General features: G+C 33.8%; 1 protein-coding gene across 1 annotated transcript in view; it reads left to right on the plus strand.

Annotated features, from left to right (window-relative positions):
* Positions 1-19829, plus strand: part of LOC134698019 (titin-like) — a 77993-nt gene that overhangs the window by 1926 nt on the left and 56238 nt on the right. Inside the window, exons 2-12 of the mRNA XM_063560307.1 lie at positions 4241-4326; positions 8030-8311; positions 9477-9788; positions 10770-11054; positions 12947-13258; positions 14137-14415; positions 14897-15172; positions 16046-16330; positions 17096-17407; positions 18461-18736; positions 19241-19525. Of these exons, the coding sequence (XP_063416377.1) occupies positions 4245-4326; positions 8030-8311; positions 9477-9788; positions 10770-11054; positions 12947-13258; positions 14137-14415; positions 14897-15172; positions 16046-16330; positions 17096-17407; positions 18461-18736; positions 19241-19525 (2986 nt within the window). The 5' untranslated portion in view covers positions 4241-4244. The remainder of the gene's footprint in view (positions 1-4240; positions 4327-8029; positions 8312-9476; positions 9789-10769; positions 11055-12946; positions 13259-14136; positions 14416-14896; positions 15173-16045; positions 16331-17095; positions 17408-18460; positions 18737-19240; positions 19526-19829) is intronic.

Consider the following 19829-nt stretch of genomic DNA (forward strand, 5'->3'; position numbering starts at 1 on the left):
AATATTTACACTGGACTTTTAAAAACACACAAATCACACATTTCATTCTGTCCAGTCACTCACATTACAGAAATATGAGAAGCGTTTATTATCAAGTGTTTTACAACTGTTGATGATGGCAACGAAACTACAAGAAGACATTCTTTTTTTAATTATTCAAGGCATTATCCTACATGTCCTATCCAGCCCCTTATGTAGGAAATAAAATGTGGTTATATTGTTGATTGGTAGTTCAATTGATTGATTAATTGATTGGTAGATAAATTAATTGATTGATTGGTTGATAAATCGTTGATGGTTTTACTTGCAAAAATAAATGTTTCATGAAAACAACAAATAAATGCACTAGGTACATGTATGTCCCGTTATAAGCGTAACACGTGTCTAGAAAATGAGGGTATGTTGGGACAGGTCACATACAGAGACCCGTCAAAGAAATGAAACATTTTTTGTAGCGTTCATGGAGCTAGGAAATCTATAAAGAAAAAAAAATATAAAGCCCCATTCCGCACGGACGACATGCTCTACGTTCAGTGGCAAATAGTTCATACATGTTCAGGAAAAGAACATTAAAAATGCATAGGTCGGTTACCACTGGACGTTAAGCAACCATCAATCAATCAATCATGGTCGGTTATGTTATATATATCGATCGTGATGATAAGTCGAAAATACTGCATTGAAAAATGAGTGAAATGGATCGGGATAGAAAATGTGCCTTGTAAGCCACTTTCGTCCCTCAAACAGTAATAACAGCTTCACTCAAAGTTTAGAATTTAACGTCCGAATTATGACGGGAAGTGGTGTGTATTAATACAATCCGCACACAACCAGTTAGACGGACTTCTCACTTTAACAAAAGTTTTTTCTGCTGGTGACTAAATGAACCTAATCATGTTACTTAAAGATAGGATCTAACTGAGTATTATATCCTGTGAAGAAATGGTTCCGATAGTAGGGTAGTATAAAATTATTTCAATGAACGCGCAAAATTTGTCCGCTGGTTTAAAACAGAATTGAAATCAAACAAGACCAGTTACTGAAAACATACAAACAACCAAACGTTACAATTGTAAGAGATTTACAATGATACGGTTTTCAAATTATGAATAAACTACTAGTATAATAATATGTGAGCATGATTTCCAAATACATAAAATTTCATTTTGTGTACATACCAACCAAAACGAGTCTTATCCGTTTATAGTTTTGAACAATAAAATAGGTTTTAAGTACACCGGTAACACAGTGTAGATACTATTCTGTACGCTATCCGGAAGTCGCGATTTTCGAAGCGAGGATTCCAAACTGGCTAACAGAACGGTTTTGTTTTGGTGCTTTTTCTCATCATTTGTTTACTCCTATATCTATAAAGTGCTTTGCACATCTTAAATGTATGTATAACATCATAAATATGAGTAACTGTAACAAAAGCATGCAGTAGAATATAAAATATTCGCGTGCATCACACCAACTTCAAAAGTGAAATCGATTGACAATTTTGCTCTCGTAGTACAAAGCAAATAATCTTTTATTGCGAATATTTGCATCAGTTTACAGTAAAATATATACTGTTTCAATATTCCTACCGTATTTAAGTAGAATGTTCGTATTTCAAATAAAAAAATATGCTTTCCTTGAGGTTCCCAAAATAAATTACTGTACGATCAGTCTAAAACTGACTGTATTCTAGTAGCGATTTCAGATTTTTTGTCTGTATGACCAGTCGTGATTTTGAAGAAAAAAACAACAACAAATGGAAGTTTTTAACGACCTTGACTGAAAAACAACGGCAATTTGGAGGTATATACGTGTCTAGGTGATATTATGATTGTGTCCATGGAACTATATAACGTGTAATTTCTTTCATCAGACAATACAAATATATTTCTGATGATTTTTGTAGACGGCAAATTATTTTTTGTTCCGTCAGTCTTACTTAAAATCAAATGCCTAAAAAGCAATACATGATTCGCTTGTGGACTGTATTAGTGTGTCGTTGCAGTTATCTGTTTAACCTGAGACTATGTAGTCTCAGGTTTAACTATAATAATTACATTTTTAAAGACTATTTACACCGTCTACCGTTGATCAATTGGTGATTACATACATCAAGCCTGTCTCTTTTAAAATGACAAAAAATAGACAGAGAAAGCTTTGTTAAAAAAATTTAGGTATTGAGGAAAGAATTAACGAAATTATACCCCGCCACTTCTATAGTCCATGTTTTGGAAAAAAATAAACCACCAGAAAAACTAAATTATAGGTGCACAGGGGCATCATTTAATAACGAATATGAGAAAGTTTTATTAATACTAGTATATGGTAAGTTTTTGAAAGTTGCGTATAGTAAGCGGGTACCACCCAATAAGGTAATGGAAAAGTCCATATCATGGAAATTAAAAACTGATGATTTTTCGAAAAACCAAAATAAGAGGTACACAATTGAATTAAATGATAAGGAATCTGAAAAAAAAGATTCATTAAGTTATGACAAGTGTCTGAAGGAAGTTGTGGATATAAAATAGGTACGCCCAATATAAAGTTAATATGACAAAGTCCGTATTTACGATAGAGAAACATCAAAAATATTTTTACAAAATATTCGAAATAGAAGGTCCATAGTACATTAATAGATTACAAATGGAGCAATTTTAGAAAAGTTTAACAATTGGTTTTGGAGGTCACGGTTGGAAATATCTGATGGATGCCCCCATATAATGCAATGTTCAAGTCCGTATCTTATATAAAGAGACCCCATAAAATATTCTTAATAAAATAAGAAAAACATATCTTTTTTTTATATAAATAAGGCCGTTAATTTTCTCGTTTGAATTGTTTAAAATTGTCATTTCGGGGCTTTTTATAGCCGACTCTGTGGTATTGGCTTTGCTTATTGTTGAAGGCCATACGGTGACCTATATTTGTTAATATCTGTGTCATTTTGATCTCTTGTGAACGGTTGTCTCATTGGCAATCATACCGCATCTTCTTTTTTTATATTTTTTATATTTATAATACGGAATCCGAGAAAAAAATAATTAATAGTTAAACCAGTGACGGATTCAAGAAAATTGGGATCCGGCGGTTTGAAACTCTTTTTTTTAACTTTCAATGCATTTGTATGGGAACATATATTTGGAATCCTCTTTTCTCCTGGATTGGACCCCCTCTCCATTTAAAAATGTCTGGAAACACCAATGTATATTAAGTGGTTTATGAGGACATGCGCTTGCAAAACCGGCGAAACATGTTGTACCGGTCCAACGGACGAACGGAAAGACGGACTTCATTATCACTATAAACCATCGCTTTACAAAGTGGTGTACAATTGAGTGTGAAAGAGACAGATCTACATCCAAAACAAAGTGAAGGAACTGTGATCAATTATAGGCTACAGTACGGCCTCGAATGTTTGTAAATTCATGCATTTTTATATAGTAACAATTAAATCTGTGTGTTTGTACAATTTTTTAGTATAACGGAGGACATTTCTGAAACTTCTATAAACAAACAAACCTTCTTCTTATTTCAGCCACATTCAAACATCCTTATACTTAATGTAGTAAGTCGAGTACACCCTATCAAGCTAAAACATGTTTGAAAAGTTTACAGGATGTAAATTTATTAAAAATATATTTGTGTTATTAAGAAAAATGCCATCTTCTAATGTATCGTAAATAACTTTGAAATCACTACTAGAATACAGTGAAATAGCGACTGATCATACAGTTTCAAAATATACAAGCGAGACTGATCGTACAGTGAGAAATTCAAACAAGTGTAATTTTCTTATTTCTGGCTTCAAAGATCTGGCTGAAACTTTTACCATAACTTAAAATACACTTTATCTAGTAAATTAAGTCTGGATTTTACGTTAATTTGTACAGTAAGAGTGCAAAAAGATTGTTTTCAGTTTCACCAACTGATTTTCCTTAGTGATGCACTTGAAAATCTCTTAATTAAGGCAAAGATACGAATAATGAATGTGCTAAATTTAATTATAAACCATTTGTGAGTATCGATGTCAGCTGAATTAATCATTAAGCAATGTATAGATGAACATCTTGCCGTTTAATATAGTATATCCAACAAATTTAAAATGTGATCCAAAAAGTTCTCGCTTCGAAAATCGCGACTTCCGGAAAGCGTACAGAATAGTATCTACACTGTGGGTAATATATGCCAATAATTGCTGTTTTCGGCTCATTTTTTGTTTTATTCGTTTGATTTATTTTAGCAAAATGATTGGCAATGTACATCGAAGTCTCAATCTGCTATGTGTTTTTCTGGTGTTGCAAAGACCAATTCCAGTGTTGACCCAAGGTAAGAATATAATACAACAAACGCATATTGTTTCTCTGTGATCTGGTACACTGCTGAATACTGTGTATTCCGCTCCTAGTGGGACGTTCTCACCTGTAGCAGCATTACATAACAGGAATCCAGTTTACTATACAGTTAAAATGTGTCGTTTCCTTTAAATTATTATGCCGAGTTCACACGTAATTCGAATTCGATTCGCATCAACTAATTCAAATTAGTTTAATTCGCATTCGAAACGTTTCACGTCCGAACGTCAATTCTAATTCGAATTGAAATTCGCGTCAAATTCGCTTTACTGTCCAAACGACGTTTCTAATGCGAATTGGCTAATTCGAACTAGTTAATTCGAATCAATTCGAATTAAAAAAGAAGAGTGTGTGAACGCGATTAGCAAATTTGATTCGCATTCGATTCGAATTCAATTCGAATTAGATGTCCGTGTAAACAAGGCATTACATTAATGAAATTTATAAATGCATGATAAACCATAAGCTTCAAATAAACATCCTAATATCCATCTTACGTGTATAGTAAAAGTATCAGCAAAACTCTATGTAGCATGATATTTTTGTTTTTATTCATTCCTTTACATCTTTACCCCTCAAAGTCTTTTACTAACCTTTTTTTAAGTTAGACTAAAATTTTTGACATTCTAATCAGTAAAATATAAAAAAGAAGATGTGGTATGATTGCCAATGAGACAACTACATACAAAAAGACCAAAATGATACAAACATTATGAACTATTTATAGGTCACCGTACGGCCTTCAACAATGAGCAAAGCCCATACGGCATAGTCAGCTATAAAAAGGGCCCGATAAGACAATGTAAAACAATTCAAACGAGAAAACTAACGGCCTTATTTATGTAAATAATTGAACGAAAAACAAATATGCAACACATAAACAAACGACAACCACTGAATTGAAGGCTCCTGACTTGGGACAAGCACATACATAAATAATGTGGCGGGGTTAACATGTTAGCGGGATCCCAACCATCCCCTAACCTGGGACAGTGGTATAACAGTTCAACATAAGAACGAACTATAAAAATCAGTTGAAAAAGGCTGAACTCATTAGATAGACAAAAAATACAAGTGGACGTGGCCGGGTACTTATACATCCCGACACAAAGAGACACAATGAACAGATCTGAGAGTACTCGCAGTGATCTGACAGCTAGTTCAAAGCCACTTACAACTAATAAAAAAATCATGCCTCTAAGACTAAACAATCAATCCGTACATATCCAACATACAATGGATTTAGTGTAAAGACGTCGGAAACAGCCAGAGAAAAACATGACCTTGTGCAATGCCAAGTTACAGGTGCCGACAGATTGTAGATCCATGAATATGTATATGTATATAACATACTAGTGATATTTAGTTAGCTTTTAATCTACTGATAACAAAATCAATATTAATATAAATAAAACAATAGTCAGTGAATTTATTACAGTGTTGAATAGGTAACCTTTTAGAATAAGTTTAATTAGAGGAGCAACAAGTTTACATTGATCATTTCTAAATTTCCGGGCACGGTTAACAACATTTCCGTAAAAATGAGGATGTGCTATCCCGTTTATTGTGCAAGTTGCATTTGTGGTTTTGTAGATTGACTAAGTTCGCTCTTTGAAATTTTTTTTATGATGCTCATTAATGCTGGTGTGGTACCTGTTATCGTTATTTGATGAAAACAAGAACGTTCATTTACTGATGTTTTGTAGAAAAAAAATTTAAAACATATCTTGTTCATGTGTTCGACATGACCAGCATATACATGTATACCTATCACATAAATAAACAAAATACATGTATGCATGTTTTTAAAGACGATGTTGAATATTGAGCTATGGTCTTTAAAACTGACACCCTCCGGTAAAAAATAGAAAAAATCTCTAACAATTCAATATAAAAAACAAATTAATCCGTAACCATCAGTTAGATGATATTTCAAGTGGATGGCCGTACGGTGACCTATAGTTGTTTATGTTTGTGTCATTTTGGTCTTTTGTGGATAGTTGTCTCATTGGCAATCATACCACATAGATATAGGAAAATGTGGTGTGAGTGCCAATGAGACAACTCTCCATCCAAATAACAATTTAAAAAGTAAACCATTATAGGTTAAAGTACGGCCTTCAACACGAAGCCTTGGCTTACACCGAACAACAAGCTATAAAGGGCCCCAAAATTACTAGTGTAAAACCATTCAAACGGGAAAACCAACGGTCTAATCTATATAAACAAAACGAGAAACGAGAAACACGTATATATATCATAAACAAACGACAACTACTGTACATCAGATTCCTGACTTAGGACAGGTGCAAACATTTGCAGCGGGATTACTTTTTATATTTACTGTATATTTAGGTCGTACATTATATAACAGTACAATATAGCTGTTTAATTTTTGAGTAAACAAGAAAGTTGCATTAGAACTTGCATACATCAAAAAAAGCTTTGCCATTTTAGCTCAATGGGCACGAAGGGCCAAGTGAGCTTTTCCCATCACTTTGCGTCCGTCGTTGTCCTGCGTCCGTCGTCGTCCTGCGTCCGTCGTCGTCCTGCGTCGTTAAATTTTACAAAACTCTTCTCCCCTGTAACTACTAGACCAAATTAAACCAAACTTGGCCACACTAATCATTGGGCTATCTAGTTTAAAAAATGTGTCCAATTATCCGGCAAACCAACCGAGCAAATATGACAAGGGGTAGAAGTGTTTATCAGGTCAAGATCTATCTGCCCTGAAATTGGCAGATGAATCCGACAATCTGTTGTTGGGTTGCTGTCCCTGAATTGGTAATTTTAAGGAAATTTTGTTAACTGTTTTTGGTTAGCATCTTGAATATTATTATAGATAGAAATAAACCGTAAACAGCAATAATGTTCAGCAAAGTAAGATTTACAAATAAGTCAACATGATCGATGGAAATGATCAATTGACCCAATAAGGAGTTATTGTCCTTAATAGTCAATTTTTAACAATTTTCAAAAAAAGTTGTAAATTTTATTTAACATTTTCCACTGAAACTACTGGGCCAAGTTCATTATAGATAGAGATACTTGTTAGCAGCAATTATGTTCATTAAAATAAAATGTTCAAACACATCTCCATCACCAAAACACAATTTTGTCACGAATTAATCTGCTTCCTTTGTTTAATATTCACATAGACCAAGGCGAGCGACACAGGCTCTTTAAAGCCTCTAGTTAATGACTGATCGATACATTATTAAAAGTTGTGTTTATACATGTTCCTATGCAGTATTGGTTTTGCGTATTGCTTCAATCGTACGGTGTCCTATATTTATGATAAATGTATCTTCATTTAAATTTGGTTGGTAGTTATACTATTGACATTCCTACCACATCTTATTTCTATGAACTGTAAACAAACAAATGCTCGCAGATACGTTTGTTTTTGTTCAACCCTTTCTAGCTCAATATGCGGCGATTTGATTTCGCGATTTTCACATCTTTGTAACATATCTCAGTTAAAAAAGATCAAAATTTTACATAATCGCGGCTATTTACCTTTGCATTATATTTCAATTTACTAAAGTCGCAAAAATATGTCGATCGCGGAAATAATTTGATTTAAATTAAATTTGATAATCAAATTATTTCCGCGATCGTCATATATATAATAAACATTAATTATTTAATTAATTTTATTCTACTCTCCTTTCCAGTGCCGCCAGGTTCACCCGTTATTACCGGACCCGACATTATAATGATGGGTGACATTGTTACCTTGACCTGTACTGTACACGGAGGCTCTCCACTACCTACTGTTAAATGGTTCGTTAATGATGCTGTCATAGATGATACATCGACATATACAGGCGGTACAACACACAATTCGTATACATTTACGGCAGTGGAAGCAGATCATCATAAAGTGTTCGAATGTCAGACTGCTAATGGTGTCTTACAGAACCCGTTATCTAGAACTCAATTCATACGGGTATATAGTAAGTCATTTTAAATTATCCATAATTGTTTCATTTATTAGCCTTTCATATCTGATCATATCTGTTCAGATAGAGTTTCAACATTTTTTTCGGTTCACATTTACCTTTTTTTTTTAAAATTTGCGAGTGTTCGCTTATTTACTTTCAAATCACAGGCACTTGTCTCAGATTTTTTCCCCCTATATATTAAGGTATATAGGGAAAAAAATTCTGAGACAAGTGCCTGTGTTTCAAATGTGTTTCTTTAATTGTAATATGGGTCGGTACATATATACATGTTTATAATTAATATATCAAAAATTCAGAAAAAAAAGATTTGAAAGTGTTTGGTGTAAGAAATAATCTCAAGTATAAACCTCCAAACTAGTGAGACGTAACCCAGTTCTACGAAATATAAATGGAAAGCAAACATAAAAGAATACGCATTGAAAGCTCTGGTGCTTGATGACAGTACCATGTGTTGAGTCTCCCAAGGTCCATCATGACCTACTTCATTTTTTGAAATGTTTAATTTCAGTTATTTATTATTTATGTTTACCTTATATGAATTTAAATGTTTACATGTAGTAGCTATATCAAGTCTTGGTGTGGCTGACTATGCAGTATGTGTTTTACTCATTGCCGAAGGCTGCATTCTGACCAATAACGTTTATGTCATTAGGTCTCTGGTTAAGAGTTGTCTCATTAGAAATGATACCATATCTTCTCATCTATATATGATATACCGTGTTTACCATTATAATTCATATGTTATCTTTTATAAATTTGACTCACTTTGCTTCGCTCTAATTTCGGGGATATACATGTACTTGACGGGGCTCAGGACAGGGCATGTCATAATTTAAAAAAAAATCAAGGTGTTTTACTTACATAGATATACAAAGATGTGGTGTGAGTGCTAATGAGACAACTCTCCATCCAACTAACAATTTATAAAAGTAAACCATTATAGGTCAATGTACGGCCTTCAACACAGAGCCTTGTCTAACACCGAACAACAAGCTATAAAGGGCCCCAAAATTACTAGTTTTAAACCATTCAAACGGAAAAACCAACTGTCTAATCATGTCGATTTAGATCTGTTGCACACAGCCCTTACATGTTTAAGCATATAATTTTAATCGTTTTTCTTTTTAACTTGTTTTGATTTCATTTGTTTCGCTAGGATCCCCGAATCCACCCACCCTAACTGGACCAACAACTATAACAACAGGAACATTATCAAAATGGACGTGTATATCAGAGGAAGGTTATCCAGCACAGAATATGTCTATGAGATTAGGGAGTGCCTCGTTTGGCAAAGGATTTACCACTAATACACGACTTGTAGGACTGAAATCGTACACTGTAATCGGAATCCTATATTGGGCCCCATCTACTCTCAATGACAATCATATGCTATATTGTGATGTCTATCACAAGGAAACGTTAGGATCAAACAATGCTCAAACAGTTGGATTGCTTTTGTCAGTAAAATGTAAGTTATTTAAGTTAACAATTTAAAAATGTGAACTTATTATACCTTAGAATTTGGATTTCGGCGAGGAGGGAGCCTTTGTTTTAGTATTATTTTTTTGCCGTTTTTCTCCCTGCCTTATTTCCAATTCTGTAAACCAAATAAAGGACCTCATATCTAAATGATCGTTTGGCATTGTACATCATCTAGTCTTGGCGACAGTTTGATTGCTGGATAGCTTCTGTAAGAGCCAGATTTTCTAGCTAGAAACAAACAAATAGATTGAAGTATAGAATACAGACATCCACATATTCTTCACAACCATATCTTGAGGATGTACACCTCTGAGAAGCCAAAAATTTCTAGAATTAAACTTTTTTTCTTAAACTGATTTTTGGGTTTGTAAGACTATAAAAAAATAATTGGTGAAGAAAAAATCATATGGTGGTGCACTTCTTTTTTTGCTACGGCCCTTTGAAAATGCCCAATTTTGATGATTTTCTCGTTTTTCATCAATTTTTACTTATTTTTGGGCTATTATTGTGAAAAAATCACAGTTCCACAATTAAACTTTGTTTCATACTTGCGTTGTGTGTTGTCGGATTGATCTCTGACTGAATGTATTCCAGCTTTCCAGTTGTGTACTTTCCATCTCTATTTATCAACTAAACAGAATAGTCTGCGTACGGAATATACATCTCAGTTGATACGATAGTATAGGGCTTGTACTTCTAATCGTGATTTTCTTGACAGAGCGTTGTATGCTGCTCACAATCAAAAGGAAGTTGTCAAACAAATATTTCCAAGTGGTGAAGCTGAAATCACCCCTTCGTAAATTTTACGGACGCCATCACTAGTTGTTTGATTGTTATGGAATGTTCTTTTTATATCTAAAAAATGGCGGACGAATAATCAGGACTCGCTTTTGATTCGCAAAATTAATTTAGTGTCTGGTAATGTATGCATGATAGATAAACCAAAATTATTTAAAACTATTTTCAGCAAATTTTACAATAAAAACACCAAGACTAATATATGAGCCAATCACTGGGCAATCCGCCACTCTAGTGGTTGCGGTTATCATTGGTAAAGCTACGAAAGTTAGTTGGTACAAGAATAACAATCTTATTGATACAGCATCAAACTCCAGATACTCCGGAGGGAACTACCAGACTCCTTCTTTGACTATCAATAGGGTTGAACTTGACGATGCCGGAAGTTATATGGCTTCAGTAACCGAAGACAGAGACAAAAGAAACACATCTATAATCACTGTATCTCCGAAAGGTTGGTCAATAAATAACGCATGCACAATATATGTATCTCCGAAAAATTGGTTAGAAGATGTAAACAACTTTCATAAGGTTTTACATGTAGTAACACCAGTACAGTACGGTTTTCTCTGAAAGGTTTGTTTATGGTATTAAAAACCAATTGTTCTCTAGATCTTTCCATCTCAAATGTTGATACTTGATGTCTCAAATTATCATTCATAAAGAAACAAATACAGATAAAAACCTTTTTCTGATTAAAAAAAAGTAACTTTCTAAAAAAATAACCGTATATATAGGAAGATAACTTATCCTGAACAGTTTCCAATATATATTGTTTGTAGTTCTTTTTTTTTGTGGAAAAAAAATGATGATGTTTTCAGTTAAATCCGATGCCTAGAGTAAAAAGAATGCCACGCTCTCTTCACGTTCAGAACCTTTGCCACAATTCTTTTGAGTTGCCCGCATGTGCACGTGGCTTGTAGCTAGGTAAAATGTCTGTTCATATCCAATATATCCTCGCTTTCCTGTGGCGGTCTCCAGATCTTTATCCTGTCTTACTTGTCATTAATGCCAAACATGTTTATATGACCTGAAATAACCGAAAAGGTGTTTTTTTTCATTATTTATAATTGTTGAAAATTCTTTTACATCAAATGAAAGAAAACGACGTTATTTCAAATCTTTCCATTGATCGTAAACGAAGTTTAATCAGATGGAAAGGTTTCAATTCTAATTTGCATTTTTTCTGAAACCTCCATGAGTTTGACAATTAGTTAAAAATAAAAATCGTAAGGGTACATGTTCATATCACAGTTATGAACGCGCAATGCATGTATCTTGATAGCTACATGTATATATAATTTGAATTAGGTTGACCGTTTTGAAAGAATCTAAAACGTGTTTTTGTATTTGCAACGTTAACAAGGTGAAATAAAGGCAAGCCAAGCTTTTCTTAATATTTCTACAGCTCATTCAAGCAGATCTCATATTTTTCTGATAATCCGCTCAATTGTATGTATAACAATGTGTCTATTGTCATATGTGACATTAAAGTACATTGTATTTGTAATGTTTAAGTTACTGTATTGTAGCGCATAATAACTATTTACATGCTGAACATCGGAAGTTTTCTATGATGCAAAAGCAAAATTATAATACCTTTAATAAAATATGATTACAGCCGATATCAATGAGTGTGTAGGCAAAGGTTATATCTTTGATTATATTGCTTGCTAGTTGAAACGTGAAGTCATTGTTAGGTTAGATAAACTACCTCCCTTTAAGAGTAGACTTGTCCGACAGATAACCAATATATCTGTCTGTAGAACTATGCTACATTTACTTCGAAAGGAGGATAGTATACATTTGTACCTTACATAACAATTAATGACTCCAGGGTTCAACTAGCAAGCAAGCTAACCAAAGAAATTACATTTACCTACACACTCAATGAAATCGACTATTACAGCTTATTCCCTGAAGCATGTAGAGCAAGACTTTAGTTAGCTTACTTTCTTTGTTTTTATATTGTACAATCATTTGGATAACACCCAATTAAATTCAAATACCGGTATTATATATACAGGTTAAACTATGCCTATATATATTATTTAAAGATGTCAATCTTATTTACAAAGCTTGTATAAACAACTATACAAACAAAGCAAGCAGGTCAACCAAAGTTTTGCATTACAAGCATTAATTTAGTAAATTTATAGTTACTGTTCTGTAGCGCATGATAAGTACAATGTATTTACATGTTGAACATCGGAAGTTATAATACTACTAATTATATAATGCAGAAGCAAGATTAGAATACTTTTAGATAGGATTAAACTACTAATCGGCACTTCATTTCATAAAACAATACAAATATTATAATCTTGAGTATGTTCTTTTTGATAGCAACACCAGCACAACCAACATTGACTGGCCCAACATCTTTAACAGCAGGGACGACTGGTTCCTGGACATGTATTTCGCATGGAGCTTTTCCTCTCCAAACTATGTCAATGAGGATCGGTAACCAGATTTTCGGCAGTAGTGATATGTCTATTTATTCTCAATATGAACCAGCCGTCATGTCATTCCGTGTTGTTGGGATGCTGTCCTGGACGCCTTACATAAATCATGATGGACAAACTCTTTTCTGTGATGTTACCCACCCTGAAACTTTAAATAATCCACAGACAGTTAGTTTACAGCTTACAGTGAGAAGTGAGTTACAATTAATGGAGATGATATCCCTAAACTTTTATATAAGTAGGAACATTTTATAATCAGTCGGGCACCTGGAGTATTTAATATTTACAGCTGATTGCATTGAGTGTGCAGGTAAAGGTAATATCGTTGGATAGATTGCTTCCAAGCTGAAATGTGGAGTCATTTTTATGTCATGTAAACTACCTCCCTTTAAGAATAGACTAGTCCGATGGATCACTAATCTATCTATCTGTAGGATTAGGCTGCTCCGAAAGGAGGGTTGTATACCTTACCGTATGACAAACTCATGGTCAGCTAGCAATCAAGCTAACCAAAGATATAACCTTTACCTACGCACTCAATGTAATCGGATGTAAAGGATTATCGTTACATAGGGTTTATTTTACTTCGATTGTTATTCTTAAAAATTGAATAATACATTTCTGTTTTTTCTTCTCACCATTTCGCAAAGTTACAATAACTGTCAATGATGGTATATATATATAAAGTCTCTGAATGATTGTATAATAAAAACGATAACACAAATTCTCATACGTTTCGGACATTACGGCCTTCTTCATTGGAATAAATTACAACATTGACAGTCGGTAATAAATTGGATCGGTAACTGGATCGGTAATTGGATCGGTAATTACTAAATCTAATATTTTGTCGAGAGAGTGAAATTTTTGTCAAGAAGAATACCAATTGTATTGAATTAATTTAAATACACGTTATTTGTATCGTAAAAAGGATTTGAATTTCTTTTTTTTTTGCCGTTAAATATCTCACCGTACGCGACGTAATTCAAGCTCCTCGCCACTTCAGTTTGCCACTTACTTATCCTTGTTAAAAACAGTCGTGTAAATAAAATAAATGTTTTCTTTTTGTAGCCCCATTATCAATGACGACTCCAAAGACTTCATATAATACCGAAGTGACAAACAAGGTCACACTTGCTGTTGATATCAAAGGAAACCCAACTGAGATCAGATGGTACAAAAACGCTGAGCTGCTAATCACAACATCAAATAAATATTCCGGTGGAACTTCATTCGTTCCAGGACTGACCATTAAAAATATCTCCATGAGTGATGCTGGTATCTATGTGTGTGAAGCAACGGATGGCACAGATACAGTTAGATCGAGTATTATTCAATTATCTGCAAAAAGTATGTTAGATTAGCATAAATTCTTTATCTAATATTTGTCAAAAATATTCATATATTATATATCGGTTAATTATTTATGTTAGATTTTTGTAGCTCGGTTTAAGTGTATGAAAAAAGTCATAAAAACCTACATTTCGACCAAGAAAAAAAAGAAAAAAATAATATTAATGAAAAAAAGGATGTCTTATTTTTTAATCTTTAACGGGTTAATAGAAGAGCTCATTGCCATCAATTATATTTTTAAAAAATCTGTTTATTCCTGAAAGTGTTAAAAAACACTTATACTCACTTGAATACTGAATGTGTTTTTGTAGTATTTTGCCTGATTGCTTTCTGTCTAATTGACATAGCCCCCAGTATAGTCGATTAAAGACGTTTAAACAGCGGTTTACTACACTTTGTTAAGTATGTATTTTTAAAAAACCTTATTGGAAAGATGAATACTAACCCCGTTAAGTTTACATTGTTATCTTAATTGTAGTTCCGTTGTCGGTGAGAACCACGAAGACCTTTTATAACACAACAGAGACACGAACCGCTACATTGAACGTAGTAATTTCCGGAACACCAACTAACATCTTCTGGTTCAAAAACAATGATTTGGTTGTTACATCTGGTCGATTCTCTGGAGGGACAATCTCTACGCCTGCGCTGACTATTCAAAACGTCAGTATGAGTGACGCAGGTCGATATGTATTGGAAGCAACAGACGGCACTGTAACCGTTAAAACTAGACCTATATTTCTGTCTCCAATAGGTATGCTCATCATTGCTTTTATCGTGCTTCGTTTTCTTTGTATTTTACCAATGTTCACATTTCCAAATATAGATTGAGGCCTCGGGGAGCAATCCAAATTCGTAGTCTTAGTAAGACAAACAACGTCATCGCAAACAAATAAAATAAAGTCAATGCACGGATTAAAAAAGATTCGACAACACCATGGAAAACAATAAAAAAAAAAACATCTTTAAAATGCATTACACATACTCGGATGCGATGATCATGACAAACGATGGTTCTAAGTCAAAATGTCTTCACCTATCAATCATAACGCCTTTAAGTGTCAGTTCACATTTTTTTGTCATTTATCACGGTTGATCTACCTTGATAAAAATACCTACAACTGTTAATACAGTTTTTGTTTTGGGATAAAAGAATATTAGCGACTGGACGTAACGTAGGAAACCAACAAAAGATAGACGTGAAATTATTCTGAAATGAAATCAGCGTGTTTCGCTAAAAATTGAACTAATAGGAAATTATTTTTCATAAATAGATAACACAAATTACACAGTTTACATTAAAATTTAGAATGGAAATGTGGAATGTGTCAACGAGACAACAACCCGACTAAAAAACAGACATCAGCAGAAGGTCACCAATAGGTCTTCATTGCAGCGAGAAACTCCTGCACCGAAGGCGTCCTTCAGCTGGTCCCTAAACAAATATAGATCCTAGTACAGTGATAATTGACGACATAGTAAACTCCAAGTTATACACAAGAAACTTAAATTGAAAATCATAAAAGACTGACAAAGGCCACACGCATTTGGACAGGTGCAAACATGCAAAGTAAAATGATATAAAAGATGTTTCTATGACTAGAGAATCAATCCAATTCATTTTCAGCTCAACTTGAAGTAACTGCACGGAAGAGATTATATGAGCCTACTATTGGGGAGTCCATTACTTTGTATGTCGACGTCACTTCCTCTAATATAAAAGACGTCCGATGGTACAAGGACAACAAACAGATATATGTCGATTCAGACTCTCGATTGTTTGGAGGAAATCCACAAACTGTCTCCTTGAACATAAAAAGCGTGAAACTAAGCGATGCAGGGAATTACAGCTGTTCAGTAACAGACGGATTTGTGATTAGAAATACTAGTTACATTACAGTATCACCAAAAGGTTGGTGTTTTTTTCTTTCTTCTGATTTGACATCGACCTGACATCAATGTCATATAAGTGTAGAAATTTTGTTTGTAGTGATACAGTTTGTTTTATGACGTAATCTTTCAATTTACCTCTTTGTAAAACAGAACCAGATATACAGATACATGTACCATGATACTTGATGAGTAAAATGTATGTTTGTAGTCTACTGGTATCTGAATTATGTTGCGGCCGAACGGTCATATATTAAAAGTTCAATTTATGGTCGTCATTGCGGTCAAATTTCAAGTCCTGTCTATTGCATTCAAAATATATTCAATGAGACGGGGGAATTTATCGGATATGCTAAATTCTACGGTAAAAAAAATATTCTATAATGGGCGGGAAATTTGAAAAATTGGTGTACTCTGCGAAATTTTGCTAGCCTAAATTGCTGTAACATAGGCAAGTACGCCACCACGAGTTGATTTTACTGTACATAAATCTTGTTAATACCCAATTGATCTATAGATAAACTGTTGCATGGCAAAATACCCTGTTTTTTTCGTTCGATAGCATTTTCAATATAATTATTTTAGTCGCACTTATATTCGACTACTCAAGTTCAAATTTTGATTTAGAACTGTAAGTAATGACATTATTATTAAACGATCATTTTATGATCCTCATTCAATAATTCATGATTTGCCTTAATAAGATAGGAATTCGTTAACGGAATTACCTCAAGTGTTTCCAGTCACAATGACTTTATTATTTTAATATTTGGAATCTTTTTGATAGCATCTCCAGAGATTCCAACTCTATCCGGTCCTACGTCTCTAACAGCAGGAACAACTGGTACCTGGACATGTATTTCAGTTGGTGGTTTCCCTCTTCAAAGTTTGTCAATGAGAATTGGTGACCAGGTTTTCAACACTAACGAATTGGTGACGTTTTCCCAGCATGACATAGTTCACAAGTCCTACACAGTTATAGGGATACTAACTTGGACACCAAAGTTAAGTCATGATGGACAACAGATTTCCTGCGACATTAAACATCCTGAAACATCAATTAGTCCACAGACCGTTGGTTTGCAGTTGACAGTAGAGCGTAAGTGTTAGCATAGACAGAAACAACAAAAGCCACTTTATCACAACAATAGTAACTTTTTATGCCCGACCTACGATAGGTTAAAGTTTTGGTCAAGGTGTTTTTTGATGAAGACGAAGGCCAATCAACTTGAATCTTAGTACACTTGTTGCTTATGATATGATCTTTTTAATTTTAAAGTCAAATTAGACTTTTGACCCCAATGTCACGGTCAACTGAACATATAAAATGAAAGTGGGATTTTCAGGTTAAAGTTTTTGGTCAAGGTAGTTTATGATGAAGCCGAAGTCCTCTCAACTTGAAACTTAGTACACTGGATGCTTATGATATGCTTTTTCTAATTTTAAAGTTAAATTAGACTTTTGACCCAAATTTCACGGTCCATGGAACATGGAAAATGATAGTGCCAGCGGGGCATTCGTGTCCTTTGGACACATTCTTGTTTTCCAATAAAAACGCCATTTTTTGTTAACTATCGAAATTCGGAGACCGTTATCGACCCATGTCTTTTTTCGCTTTTGCGCATACTCAGTACGTACTGCCCACGAAGTTAAAAACAACTCTTTGTTTAAACACTTTCCCAACTTTACTGAGATTTCTCGGGCATCTTCGAACGCGGCTTTATAAATTGCAAATATGTAGCTAACGTTTTGCAAGCAATATATCTTTATGATTTACAGGTTAGGTTGCATTTCAATACACTTGACAGATTTTTACTGAATTACTTTCAATTGACATAGTATAGGTCCTTACAATTATAATTGTTACGTTTGTGTTGACGTCAGATATGAGCTGATTTTGTTGATTATTGATATGAAATTTAGCCAAAACTATAAACTGAATTCAATAATATCTGTTTAATCTATATCTATATCTATCTAGCTAGCTGTTTTCTTTTTCTTCTTTTTCTTTTAAATTTACTCCTCAGTACCACGAATTCCTTTATTAAAAAGTTGTCTGTTTTATTATGTTTATTTTATTAATACATGCAGAAATAAGAAGCAAATATCGATATTATCATATTATTACTAAAATATTAATTTTCTTTTATAGCTTCATTAACAGCAATAGCTTCTAAAGTTTTGTATAGCCAGACAGAGTCATCCATCGTTACCCTTGACGTTAAAGTTAAAGGAAATCCGAATAGAGTTAATTGGTACCATAATGGAAATCTTATCGTTCTATCCGGAAGATTTTCAGGCGGTACTGTCTCTGTGCCTTCTCTAACAATCACAAACGTCAGTACTAGTGATGCTGGACGATATGTTTTTGAAGCAACAGATGGCGATACTACAGTTCAGACAATTACAATAATACTGACTGTCAGAGGTATGTTAATAAGTATTCCCTCAACGATTCTTCATTAGTCTCGTAAAATTACGTTTTTTTAATTTATCTACTGATTGATTAAATATATTTAGTGCGTTGCATCGGTTTGGTCTTTAGAAAAAAATATAGCGTAGTTAATGAAACATCTAAAACACCCCTTCGTTCTTTATTTGACCTTTTCAATATTTTGGATTCGAGCGTCACTGATGAGTCTTTTGTAGACGAAACGCGCGTCTGGCGTATATACAAAATTTCGTCCTGATATCTATGATGAGTCTATTTACTCACGCCGTCATGATAATATAAATTGAGTCAATTGTGTCGTCAAAGCATTGATTTTGTTCATAAGTTTAAAGAACGCGATAAGTTTCGAAAGCAAGCATTATCTATTAATTTGCAATGAAATAAAAGGATCAAATAAAACCCTGCCTTCCTTAATTTTTTAATTTAATCCTTAATTGTCATAAAGTATATGTTGTTACAAATGTTCTATCTTTTGTTTAGCATTACTGGCAGTCAGGGCTACAAAGACGTTATATGAGCCTGTGGTTGGAGAGTCTGTCGTTTTAGGGGTCGAAGTGAACTCTGTTAATGTGACGGGTGTCAGATGGTTCAAAAACAAGCAAGAGATAAATATTGCTTCAAACTCTAGACTGTCAGGTGGGAATACACGTTATCCTTCACTGAACATACAAAATGTGCTGCTGACTGATGCTGGGAACTACGTCAGTTCCGTTACAGATGGTGTTGACATAAGAAATACCAGTACCATTGTTCTAGCCCCAAAAGGTGCGTGTCATGTATATGTAAATGTGTCGAAGCGTTAATCCCTCTTTCCCAATTAGTCACTTTAAGGAAACATATGAAAAAATTGTTAAAACTGATTTAGCTGATTTAAATTTTCGCTCACCAATTTGAACAAAACATTGAGAGGAAACGCGTTACTAACCTATATAGATCATTACTTCTTGTGTATTTTGCTTTATCACAACCAAGAATCGCTTTTAAAAATGCATAACTTTGATACTTTTGACCAATTTAGGCAATTGATGATGATAGTGCATTGCAACGTATTGGACCCATTCGTTTTTTG

The sequence above is a fragment of the Mytilus trossulus genome, chromosome 14, assembly GCF_036588685.1.
Source record: "Mytilus trossulus isolate FHL-02 chromosome 14, PNRI_Mtr1.1.1.hap1, whole genome shotgun sequence".
Taxonomy (NCBI): domain Eukaryota; kingdom Metazoa; phylum Mollusca; class Bivalvia; order Mytilida; family Mytilidae; genus Mytilus; species Mytilus trossulus.